Source organism: Tetrao urogallus (assembly GCF_951394365.1).
Source record: "Tetrao urogallus genome assembly, chromosome: 6".
Classification (NCBI taxonomy): Eukaryota; Metazoa; Chordata; class Aves; order Galliformes; family Phasianidae; genus Tetrao; species Tetrao urogallus.
Window position 1 is genome coordinate 57,781,667 of NC_136819.1, and position 13,386 is coordinate 57,795,052.

Below are 13,386 nucleotides of genomic sequence, written 5' to 3' on the forward strand. Positions count from 1 at the left end.
GTCAGCTCCCCCCATCCCTCCCCCAGAGCTGCACCACCATGGGCTCACCTTCCCTGCACAGCCCCCACCCCCGGGCCCTCTGTCCTTAAGGACTTCTGCACTGCAGCTCACAGAGCAGCACGGGGGCAATTCCAGAGCTGCTGTGAAACACGTCCCATTTAACTGTGTTCTGAAGAGTTACGGTCTTGTGCAACTCAAAAACCAGAAGCAGAAGCGGTCAGAATGGGAATTGAAAGTTCACTGTAGATTTGTTCTCCTGGTTATTGCACTTCAGAGAGGAGGAGCCCGCAGCGTGCTGCAGCTCCCATGGAGCTGCTTCTCAACAGTGTATCTCATCTGGATGAAGGGAATCAGTTCCAGAAGTCGCCTGCACTGAGCAGACAGCCACGAGACAGGATGGTTTTATTGCACGGTTGTGTTTGTTCAGCTGACAGACGGGGCTGTGCTTGGATGCTGCATCACTGAAAACATGTACTAGGGCAGAATATGTGGTATAAATGCTAATTATTTCTAGGAGACTAATTAGAACTTCTCCGTGTAATTAGGAATTTCATTTGATTGCTAGAACTCGGCGGCTGCCTAATCCTGCAGTTATCACAAAATGAAGGGTTTGAGCAAATGATGAACACTGCTCATTTCTAGGTGGACTAAATACAGCGGCTCCTGAGGGAGCCATTAGAAGAAGGATATACAACTACTCCGTGTAATTTGGCAACAGATTAAGAAAGTTACATAAACAATAAAGAGGCACTGTCTTCCAGGAGCGCAGAGCTTCAGCTGCATCGTTCCCGTCAGTGAAATTAGTTCAACCCATAGGTATGAATAAAGGAAACTTAGACATGTTAACTTCACAAAGTATTAATGGCTTAAGCGTTCTTCGTTGACAGATTAAGAGTTTCAGAAGGAACCCGGTTCTGCTTTCAGCCCTGCAGCCATAAACCACAGTCAAACACGAGGAGGAAATGCTGGCACAGCCCCGCTAGTCCAGTTCATACAGCACGGAGTTCTGGAAGGCGATGCTGCAGTGTGTGCTGTGGTCCCTAATGCTCTGCACGCTCCCATCCTCACCCACCTCCTGCAGGAGTGGGGATGCAGCTGGGCTCCCCGCCCCCCCTGCCAGCCCCCCCTCCAACCCCAGGCCTGCAAATGCCTCATCTAAAGCTCGCTCTTTTCCCCCAGGTTTGCCAGGAAGCGCCACACCGGTGTCAGAAGGTTCCTGCTGCAAACAATGCTGTGAACTTCCATCCACTTCTCCTATTGTTTCAGCTGTTACTAAAGATGCGGCAGCTCGCTGGTTTTGTGCAGGCCGTTGCTCAGCCGTGCCAGTGGCCGCACGCTCTGGCTCTGTTTGGAGGTGGTCCCTGTTGTTCTTCGCAGCGACGACTTCTCCTGAGCTGCTCACTGCTTGTTTGGTTTCATCGCGTTCAGAACAGGCTGCTTCCTGCGCCTGAGGAAATTGAGGAGAAAATACATTCGTTGTTTTATATCTGAAGCTGACCAGGCAGCCCGAGCTGCTGTGAAGCAGGCAGGGATGCTCGTTTCTCCCCCCAGGAAGCAGTCAGTGTGGAGCAGAGGTTTTCCTGATCCCGTGCAGTGGGAATGAGGGGCCGGGAGGCTGCTCGCTTCCTCAGGGTTTCCTCTGCAGTAGGAAACGCTACTGGGCGGCTTCCACACGGTCATGGCTTATAATGCAATTAACAGAGTGGAAAAAGGCAAAGCCACCGTGCCCAGAGGTGACAACATCAGCCAAAGGAGCCGAACTCTCATTGCGAGGAGCAGCTTTTAACCTTACAGTGAGGGAAACGACCGTCTTGTTGTTTGAGAACATAGGGACTGGCAAGCAGGCTGCCTTTCTCCATCAGCCTCAGCGAGTTCATCGAGGAATTGCTCTGTGTGCCCCAGGAGAGAGTGAGCTGTGCCACCTGCTGCTGCCCGATCCCCACAGGTAGCACGGCCTCCCACCAGCAGGCAGGGAGCAGCTGGGCACAGGGCTGCACTGCCTGCATCACAGCTTCCCTGATCCCAGAGCTGTGGCTCACTCTGCTAAGAACCAAAAGAAATACTTTTAAGAGTCTGAGACCCAATTCTTCACAAACAAAATTCTCCAGGTTTTCACTGTCCTTGTGATAAGGCAGAGCATGAAATACTGGCAGCAACAGAACTCTCTCTGCCCATCCTAAGGATCCTTCACGTGTCAGCCACCAGCAGCAGCTTCCTGCCCTCCCTCCTGCCCCCAGTCCCTGGGGTAAGCCCAGCTCTGCTTACCAGGCTCCACCCAACTGTTGTAGATAGGAAGGACGTGGAGCATTCACTTATTTAGTTCAACGTTAAGAATGTTCTGGTTTTGTTCAGAAGACATCTGCCCTGATTTGTTTGCAGCGTGTTGTCATCACCTGGATGCACATGGGACTGCTCTAGAGAAGGCACACTAGGTAACTAGTTGGCCACTTTTCTATCAGCAAGAGACAGTGCATGGATGCCCACTGTGTATTCCTGCAAGGTGAAAGAACGTCTCCAATGACAGCATCACGGCTCTCCACCTTCCCAGCGAAATATAATGAAGTTCCAATCCTTTGGTGACATTAAATGGCACAAATGTGAACCTCTCCCTGCAAACTGACACCAATGCTTACAAATACACCATACGCTGTGGCTTTTTGTGCTACATCAAGGCAGAGCTGTTGCACTCAAGCTGATGCTTTCTGGCTGAAGTACAGAAATCAGTCGGCAGCATGTACTGCTGCCAGAGCTCCTTACCTTCAGCCTGATCTGAGTTCTGTCCTCAGACACATCGAGCACCTCAATCGACGTCTGAGCTTCCAGCTCCGACTGCATGCACGAGGAGGGGCACAGAACAGTGCGTAGGAATCCATCAACGTTTTCTTCACTGACAAATAACCTCTCCTAAAGAAAAGAAAGAGCAGTTTATGTTCATTCTGTCTCATACTTCAGAGGTATTGGAGCAAGAAACCCACATGGAACAACGCCAGGAGCCCGAGTCACAAACCAGCAGTCTTGTGGATACAGATTCTGCGTGGGACGCTCACAAGGGATGCAGTGAAGCCAACACAGAGCAGCACTTAGCTCATGTTGATTCCAAGTGCAGAGGAAAGCAACATGCTTTCTCTCTTTGGATCCACGATTCATATACAGGTCTGAGGAACGATTCGCAGTGATGCGGTTCTGCTGTCCTCACCTGTCCTACATCAGGCGGTCTCGAGCATGCAGGGATTTGTTTCAGCCTCTTGCTTTGGGAAAACGCAAACACCTGAGGCATCCAGACCCTCTGAAGCCACAGCCATAAACATGCATGTCGGTATTCCTTTCACATCCACCTGAGAAGGCTCCTCAGGTGTCCCCTTTGGCACGAGCCAAGAGCGGCTGGAAGAAGCAGAGAGGTGCCCAAGGCTGACACAGGCTGGGGCAGGTCCTGAGGCTGTGTCAGCTGCGGTTCAGCAGCAGCACCAAACACGTTGCCACAGGTTTTAAGATTTCAATCGCTTACAGTTAATGAACAGCCCTAAAACACATCCTGGAGGAGCAGTTTCCTAAGTGTGGTGGACCCGGTGCTCCTATTCTTCCAAAGGCATCTGCTTAAGGCTGTGGGTAGACAGACCTCATTCAGCACAGCAAAACCAGTTCTACCCAGAGGGCTGCCTGGGGGAATGACGTTTCCATTCAGCAGTGAACACTTGAGTTGGAAACAGGAGGAATAAGTTGCAAGGCTTCTGCCGTCGCTCATATCCAAAACATCTCATTCTGTCACACCCTCTTGTCAGCCCAACGAAAGTTACATCCAGTTAGCAGCACCTGAGCAACAAAGAGGTAATTCATTTTTGCCCCTATGGATGCAGCCTTACGCACACTCGGATGCTGCACTGTTTCTAAGGTACAACACTTGACTGTTATCTTAACAGAAACAAAATCTGTATGGGAAAAATAAAATAGTTCCCTATTATTTTCACTATTCAGTGCAGGAACCGTCACAAGTGGAAACTTCCACAAAGCTTCCCCACAACAGGCTCAGCATCTAGCCGAGGACAAGCAGCCACTGCTCGTGCTGCTGCTTGCACCGTTCTGTCTCAGTGCTGCAGCTCTCGTACCAGCTTTGTGCTCTACTCCCACAGCCCTGCACTTACACTGCAAGGAAGTAGTCGAAGTCTGAAAGCCAGCAGCCGGGCAGAAATCAAAGCAGCAGGTGCTGCTGGCACAAGCATTGTGTAACAATTGTTAATATAATCAATCAATCAATCAATCAATCAATAACCAGTGTTACCAATACAATGACTGTCATTAGCGTGTTCAGACAACCAGCAACTGTAATTCAAACTCTGCGTTCGCAGCGAGCATATGCCGAGCCATTTCTACTCCTGCAGATGTTATCAAGGCATGGACTTCAGCAAGAAGTCATTCAGCAATGTATTTAAAAATCTGTTTGCTCTGGCCCGTAAATGCAGAAGCAAATGATGAGCCTGCACGAATGATTCCAGTGACCCTATAAGGAAATTACTGCATCTTAAATTGTTTTCTGCTATTTATGACATTGTTGTAGCAGCTCAGAACTGCATTTGCTCTTCCCGGTGGCTCTCAGCCCTGCCCTCACACAGCTGCACTCTGAGCCCTCTGCTCTGCACTTTGTACTCCAGGCCCTGACACAGGCTGCGAGGGTTTGAAAAGAGGGGCAGACCTCAGGCTTACAGCATCTGTGCATCTCCTGCAGGGAGAGGCTGATCCCTGGAGCACAGACCCCTCTGTCTGTAGGGCCTCAATGCATGGGGCTTCGAGGCTCACAGTGCTGGGGAGCGGAGGTGCTGAACTGGAGGCTCAGAGGGAAAACTTCTGTAAGGTTTTAATGACTGCAAAGATCCAACAGCTCGAAAAGCGCTTCCATGGGCTTCATCAGCAGGTGAATGTTTCCTGACACAACCACTCTGTGTAAGAACATTATTCCCATAATGAACCTATCAATTCAAAGTTCATCAGGCATTTGTTTGCTTTATAGCAAAAGCAAACTATCATTTGAATGTAGTTTGGAAAGAGAATCATAGAATCACAAGGTTGGAAACGACCTATAAGATCATCGAGTCCAACCATCTCCTCATCACCACTGCCACCACCAGCACTAAACCGTATCACGCAGCACGTCATCCAGACGCCTCTTGAACACTGCCAGGGACGGCGACTCCACCACCTCCCTGGGCAGCCATTCCAGTGCCTGACCACTCTCTGAGAGAAGTTCTTCCTTATGTCCAACCTAAATCTCCTCTGATACAATTTGCGGCCATTGCCCCGTATCCTGCTCGTTGCCTGGGAGAAGAGGCCAAACCCCTCTTGACCACAACCTCCCTTCAGGAAGTTGTACAGTGCAATGAGGTCTCCCCTGAGCCTCCTCTTCTCCACATTAAACAATCCCAGCTCCCTCAGCCGCTCCTCATCAGCCCTGTGCTCCAGACCCCTCACCAGTTTTGTTGCCCTTCTCTGCACACGCTCCAGGATCTCAACATCTTTCCTGTAGTGAGGAGCCCAAAACTGAACACAGTACTTGAGGTGCGGCCTCACCAGTGCTGAGTAGAGGGGGATGCTCATCTCCCTGCTCCTGCTGGCCACACTATTTCTGATGCAGGCCAGGATGCCGTTGGCCCTCTTGGCCACCTGAGCACACTGTGGGCTCATGTTCAGCCGAGCATCAACCAACACCCCCAGGTCCTTCTCTTCTTCACACTCATCAAGCCACTCACCCCCAAGCCTGTAACGCTGCATGGGGTTGTTGTGCCTTAAGTGCAGAACCCGACACTTGGCCTTGTTAAACCTCATCCCATTCACCTCAGCCCAGCGGTTCAGCCTGTCTAAATCCCTCTGAAGGGCCGCCCTGCCCTCAGGCAGATCAACACCACCTCCCAGCTTGGTGTCATCTGCAAACTTGCTGAGGGTGCACTCAATGCCCTCATCTAGGTCATCAATAAAGATATTAAACAAGATGGGCCCCAATACCGACCCCTGGGGGACACCACTTGAAACGGGTCACAGCTGGACTTCATTCACCACGACCCTCTGGGCACGGCCCTCAGCCAGTTCCTTACCCAAAGAAGTGTATATCTGTTCAGACCACGGGCAGCCAGTTTCCCCAGAAGAAGCCTGTGAGTGACCGTGTCAAAGGCTTTGCTGAAGTCTAGGAAGACTACATCAACAGCCCTTCCCTCATCTACCACACTGGTCACCCAGTCGTAGAAAGAGATGAGGTTGGTCAAGCACGACCTGCCTTTCATGAACCCGTGCTGGCTGGGCCTGATCCCCTGGACACTGCATACATGCTGTGCAATCTCATCCAAGATGATTTGCTCCATCACCTTCCCTGGCACTGAGGTCAGGCTGACAGGCCTACAGTTCCCTGGATCCTAACCAAAGAGGTTACTTTGGGAAAAAAAAAAGAAAAACAGTGACTTGGTTCTGTTGTCCTTTTCCAACCTTCTCTGGTCTCCCAAAAACCTCATTAAGGGTCCTGAAGTGCTGAGCCCAAAATTAAGTGAATCAAACCCAAACTTTCATAAAGTTTAAATGCAAAAGGCTCATTTTCTAGCACCATTTTCTAAGACAATGCCATCACCAAGGGATATTGACTCTTTTTAGCAGTTTGATGACTGAAAATGGTAACACTGATTGAATGTTAAAAGAAAACATCTAACAGCTCCGAACAGCTTGGAACCAAAGGCAAAACATGGGTGCATAAAGGCAGCAGGGCTGCATCCAAGCTCACAGCTGTGATCCAGCACTGCTGGCTGGATGTGCTGGCACCCTGCAGGAACACACTGCAGCAGTCCATCCATTCCCCAGCTCAGAGCTCTTCCTGATAATCAGAGCCTTCAAATGCAAAGGTTTCTTGCACTCCAACAACTCTGCAGACTGCACACTCGGTTGCCCCTCAAACCAAGACCGTTCCTCCACCAGAGTCCTAAGTCTGAGATCTCTGATCACGAGGAAAGCTGAGCAGGGGAGCGGGCCCAGCCACAGTGCCTGGACACAGTCCAGAGGTTGGACACGTGGCAGTGACCAGAGGTTACAGTGCTGCAGCGTTATCTAAGGGCTCCTAGCAAAGGAAAAAACAGCAAGAGCTTTGATAGGGTCTCACTGGGCTCTGGTGGCCAGGCCGAGCAGAAACACCACACTGTGTTCAGTAACACAGCCATCAAACACTTCCCCGTGAAGACATAAGCATTCCCACAGAAGGGAAGCAAAGCTTCGTGTCACTGCACAATTCTCTTTCAGATACCTGTGTTAAGTAATGCTCACAACACATCTTTCCTAAGCAAAGAAGAGATTCTATATCACACAGTAGTGAAAAAGCAAGTTTCTTTGGTTGCACTGATGGTAGGTAAGGGAAATGAGCATGAAATGAACGTGAACGTGGCACGTGAAATGCTGATGGGCTGCAACAGCGAGCCTGAGAGGAGCTGCTGAGTATCCTGGCTTGTATTTCTGTTCAGAATCAAACAGGAGAGCAAACATGACACAACAACACTCTACAAAGCCATGGTTTCAGTAATTTCCCAACTCCAGCTCTGCTGTGAACTGGGACGTTCCAGGACATGCTGTTCTCAGAAACCTTGCCTGGCAGGCTCACAAATGTTACTGATGGGTATTTAGCTCTCAGCTATTCTTTTTCATAACATATTTCACAGGTTCTGTTGTCTTAAAAAGAAAGGGGGGAGAGTTCTCTGGTGTAGGGGGTTTCCTCAGCGTGAGCTCTTAGGATTCAGACACACTCTCCTGGAAAAACAGGACCGGGAAAGAAGGGCAGAGGGATCGACACGCCGAGATCTGCAGCAGAGCATAACAGCTTGTGACAAACAGTAACATCTGAGCCCCCAAAAGATAAATCCAAGTCCAATGTTATGAAATTTCTATTTTTCATAGGATTTCTGCTCACCGTGGTTTGGCCAAGGAAGGAGACTGCTCTGAAAGGAAAAAAAAGCAATGGCTGCAACTGCTGATCAGAGAGGTACGGCTCAGGGTTGGCAGAGAGCTTCACTGCGCAGCAAAGTGGGAACATCGGTGACGTTAAGAGCTATCAAATGAAGGAGTCCTTGCAGCAACACATCTGAGGTCTGGGGGGCGGAGGACTGTTGTGCTGCAGAGGTTTGCTGAAAATAAGCACTTGCTTTAGCTGGGGTGGAAATCCAGACTGCTCAGCATCTATGGAAACCGAGCTCTAAATATACCACCTTTCAGCACGGCGATTCGAGAGGCTCTGCCTTTACAAAAGGAAACCCGGTCCTTGAAGTTCTGTTTCAAGAGCGCTGTTCTAAGCGGAGCACGACTCATTCTTCTTCCATTAACTGCATCAGTCCAATTTCTGAGGAGAAAAGAGGCCATTGTGGGAACAGAAGTTCAGAAGCACGCGAGGCAGAGCTGTGCAATTACGGGCGCAGCTATTGGCATGCTGATCTGGGCAGAGGCAAGCAGGAGATAAAAATGCAGCCACGTGCTGCGCTACATCGCAGCCTGGGGATGGGGCTGTGAAGACACACATTCTGCTCGTGCAGAGAGCAATTATCCCAATGCGTTTTGCTGGCTGTTTGGTGAGTTAATGGGAGGCAATTACACGGGCAGCATCACGGGGGACTGGAACAGCCAGCGGCGAGCTAGGCACGTTTCTGCATCACTCACCCAGCAAGGAACCTGCTCCAGGCCTTCGTCTCCCATAAGACGTGGATTCCTAGAAGATATCAGGATGGGCATTTCCTGTCCATGAAGAGCACTGGCTCTTTGTTTGCTATCCCCTGTGGGAGAAGGGGCTACAAGCAGGCAGACCAGAGGTAAAGGATAACATTCTGCTCACCCAGGCCACCAAAAGCCACCTAATGCCATTCAGTGGGGCACTGCTGCTGAGCTTATCCCTAAAGTGCTCTCATCTGCGATCGATGCAGCTGCTGGCAGATCCCAGTGCATAGCTCTGATTTACAGGAATAGATCCACAGGAGAAAAAATAACAGAGATTATAGCAGACAAATTGAGGAAACCAACATTAGTAGAGGAGAAGCTACCACAGACTAATCGTTAATGGACAGAAGACAGCATATAATAGTAGCTCTAATTAAATATTAATTTTTCTCACTTCTCTCTGAGTGAATGCAGCTATCTGTGCTGGCACAGGCACTTCTGGGAAATAGCACAGTTCAGAAGAAAAGCAAACAGAACAAATGACTTCAGATTATTCCAACTGCTTCAATTTGCTGCCCTGGATCCAAAAGGGCTGCACCACAGAAGAAATCTGTCTTTTTCACTCTGCTACATAAATGAATGGCTGGGAGGCCTGTGACTAATTCCAGAGCTCCTCCTCCTACGACTCCAGCCAAAACACTTTGCAATGTATAATAAACTCAGAACATTTAAAGATATGGGGGTTTTGTAAAAAAAAAAAAAAAGTTGAGTTGATCAAAATTCCATTCTTGAGTAGCATTTGAACACTTTTCCCTAGAAAGATGTTCTCCCATCATAATAACAAATACATCAAATATCCTAACTGCAAGGCTGAGATCAAAGCATGCAAACACATCCGTCAGCCAAAGCACCAGACACTGCAGCAGAATTTCCTGCTCCCAAAATGAATTTTCAGCAAGAACCCTGCAAAGAGTCACAGAAAGCTGTGCTCTGCTCCCTTACAACGTAGGATTTTGCTATAACCATTTAAAATGATAAATGCTAATGAATGAGCATCAATCACAGTGACGTCTGCAAACCACTGTATCCTCACCCCATCATTTCTGCTAACGTCCCTGGAGAACTGCAGCAGGCTATCAGATACTCCAGGAGTAAGATTGCTAGGTGTATGTTTAGGCCTGTCTGCTATCAACCAACAAGTGAGCAGGCTGACATGCATCATGGCACACGATGCAGGGATGGATATATGCAGACTAGGTGACAAAGCAGAACGCTTCTAGTTGCCATTCATCCCTTCCCTACGCACACAGAACATAGGCAGCAGTTGGCACAAGAGCTTCCTGCATGCAACCTGACACTGCATCAGCAGTGTTTGCTTCTACCGACCAGCAGCAGTGTCAAACACTTTGTGCTCCCAACTGTACAGACTTGCAGGCTCCTGCTCTGCTACAAGTCAAGGAAATACACTGTAAGCAGTTCAGTGCGGGTGGTTATCAATAAATCCATCCTCTCTGATACCCAGCTGATCAGCTCCTCCTTCAGAGAAGCTCACAGGAAAGGTGTTAGCCTGCTAGATGGGAAATAAACAGGAAGCTTCAGCTGCACAGATACTAATGGGATAAATGTATCTCCCTCAGAATCACGCAGTATGCTCTAACTGTAGGGGCTGAGCAATTAAGGCTCCAAGCCATCATCCCTTTGGATATACTTCACCAGTTTTGCAGACTCGCACTCCCATGGTTTGTGATCCAAAGTGCAAAGTGTTTGATTTTCTAAAACACAGATAAGCTCAAAGTCACAGGGCCAAAAAGTTCAGTAAGAATTACACAGCCTTAACCCCTGCTCACGTAAGTTACATGAGGCACCGAGCTTACAGAAGGGTGGATTTGATGGAGAACTTCTCCACCAAACTTGTGTGAGTGCTGCTTCACAGAGCACCTTCAGGGGAGAGTGCTGGCCCTCAGCGAGGTGTCATCCAGATGCAGCAGAGATGCTGTATTTCTCCATCACACAGAGCATCTACTGCCTAATGGCCCTCAGAAGAAAAAAACATCTCCACAAGAACCATACTCAGATGTAATGAAGGGATGGGGAAGCACACCAGCACAGGGGGAGACTGCTCACAGCTACTGTGGCTACAGTACTGTGTTTTGCAGCTGTAGAGGGAATGCTGAACTGAAAGGTTCCCCTCACAACTGCATTTCAAGGAGCTGCACACGTGTGTGCCTCTGGTGGATGACCGACATCTCCTTTCTTCACATACACAGGCTGAGTGAGCCAGGAGGTTGTTACAGAACAGCTGAGGTTGGAAGGGACCTCTGGAGATCATCTTACTCAACATCCTCATTCCACAGGCTCCCCCAGAGCACAGCACTGTGCTTTCTATTGGTTTGCAATGTTGCTGTGAGAAGCAGCTGGCGAACTTGGCAATCTTGGCAAACACACGTGGGAAAGGTTAAGGATGAAGGCCATGCCATTTTCACTCATATCAGCATTTCTTTCAGGAAAAGACTCAGCTCTGGAGGCAGAAGTCATTCCAGCCCCAAGGACGAAGCTATCAGCTCCACAACACGACCTTCATTCCGCTCACATGATACCAGCACTAATTATGTCATTTGTCACACTGACATCTGCTACCAGCCCTGCAAGTGATAACCTAAGAGATATCACACACACAGTGCTGCGACGTGGGGAGAGCACAGCAACCCCTGGAAGCTGTTACCTGCAGAGCGGAGGCGTCGAGGCCGAAGCAGTACTTCTCCCAAAGCCCGGTGCTCTCCGCGGCCTTGGCAAGCAGGATGACAGCGTTGTGGGCGCCCACGCTGACGCTGGTCTCGGGGGCAGCCAGCCTATTGGCGGCGGGGAACTGCAGGATGAGGGCATAGGCAACGGCACCGCTGGAGAAGCGGACGCTGTAGCGGTTGGCGGCCACCTCCCCGCTGAGGCTCTGGGGCTGGATGCCGGGCACCGGCAGGAGCAGGGTGAGGGAGGCCTCATCCTGGCGGCACCGGAAGGGAGGGCACGCAGCAGCGGCGGGACCGGAGTCACCCCCGCCCCGGGGATGAGCCATGTGGCCGGGGCCGCCCTCGGCCGGGCACGGAGGGGGGGCCCCGTCGGGAGGAGCTGGCTCGGAGCCGGCGCTCGGAGCGGGGAAAGTGGCTCCAGGCTCGGGGCCGGCGCTCGGGAAAGCGGCCTCGGAGCGGGGCGGCGGGGAGGATGCGGTCGCCGACTCGTCAGGGAGCTCCGGGCCGGGCCGGGCCTCCTCCCGGGGCTCCTCCCACCGCTCCCCGCCGGCCTCCCCGAGTGGCGCCCCCGGGCCGGGCGGCGGTACGACGGGCAGCGTGACCAGCAGCCGCCGCTCGGCCTTGTCGAAAACGGCGCGGCCCGCGCTCTCGTCCACGCGGTACGGGAGGCGGAGGCGGAGGCGGTAGGCGGGCCGCCGCGAGTCGAGGCGCAGCTCCCGCGGGCGGACCTCCAGCTCGGCCTGAGCGGCGGAGCGGAGTAACGGCAGCTCCACCGTCACCACCAGCTCCCGGGGCACCGGGCCGGGCGCCGAGTCGTGGCAGTAGTCCTGTAGGTCCACGTAGGAGCGGTGGCGGACGCTCCAGCGCGGGGTGGTGGGGCCAGGCGGCGAGCCGGGGGTCGGCGGGGGAGCGGCGGAAGGAAGGCCGGGCGGGGGGAGCGGCGGCGGCGGCAGGGCGGTGTCAGAAGGCGGCTGCGGGGCGCCGCCGGGCAGCGGGGAGCGGATGACGGGCGCCTGCGGGACGCCCTTGTAGCGGGCGCGGCGGAGCACGGATGCGTTGGCGCGGTCGAGCTGCGCGGAGAAGCGGCTCTCCACGGCCTCCATGGCCACGTCGCTGAGCAGCCGGCGGAAGCGGGCGCTGCGGGCGGCCAAGCGGAGCGCGGCGGGGTGGAAGACGACATCGTAAACGAGGCAGCGGCGGCCGGCCCGGCCCAGCTCCTCGCGGCCCGGCGCCAGGCTGTGGGGCAGCGCCCAGCGTTGGCCGCCCGGCTCGGCGCGGGCCTGCGGCGGGGCGACGTGCGGGTTGCTGCAGATGTTGAGGTAGCAGCGGCGGGAGCCGGCCTGGCTGGTGCGCAGCACGTAGCCCGGCGTCGGGTGGATGAAGCGCACCTCCACGCCGCGCTCCCGCTCCAGGGCCGTCACCTCCTCCTCGTACAGCCGCCGCTGCTCCGGGTCGGCCAGCTCCGCCGCGTACTCGGCGAACAGCGCCCGGAACCGCTCGTCGCGGAAGGCCCGCTGCAGCCGCTCCGCTTCCTCGGAGCTCAGCTCCAGCTCCTCTAGCCGCCCCGGGCCCGCCATGGCCGCGCCGGTTGCTGTGGAAACGCGTAAACAAGATGGCGGCTCCGTTCTGGCCTAGCGCGTTGTTATGGCGACGCTAAACAAGATGGCGGCACCCTTGTTTTGTTGCTATGACGACGCTAAACAAGATGGCGGTGGCGCCGTCAGTCCGTTGCTATGGCGACGCCGAGCAAGATGGCGCCCCAGTTTGGTCCGCAGGGCCACTACAACTGCTGCAGGCTATACCACGTATGGAAATCAGTACTGCCACGTCCTGATGCTCCCGCATGGATTTCAAACGACCTCACCCCTGTTCTCTTTCGCCTCTCCCTGGCTGAGTACCACTCTCCACTGTCAGCACTAATTCTGCCTGATGCCTTTCCTGCCCCAAGACAAATCGCAGCCTGCGCTGCCCTTCCTGTGGGTAG

The 13,386-nt window shown here is 52.8% G+C and overlaps 1 protein-coding gene across 1 annotated transcript; it reads right to left on the bottom strand.

Annotated features, from left to right (window-relative positions):
* Nucleotides 1-979: 979 nt before the first annotated feature.
* Nucleotides 980-12,979, bottom strand: DNAAF2 (dynein axonemal assembly factor 2; the record flags this gene model as incomplete). The annotated part of the gene is made up of 3 exons (XM_079536678.1): nucleotides 980-1,447; nucleotides 2,758-2,904; nucleotides 11,381-12,979. 3 exons carry the CDS (start codon nucleotides 12,977-12,979, stop codon nucleotides 980-982), a joined length of 2,214 nt encoding a protein of 737 aa, XP_079392804.1.
* Between the last annotated feature and the right edge of the window lie 407 nt (nucleotides 12,980-13,386).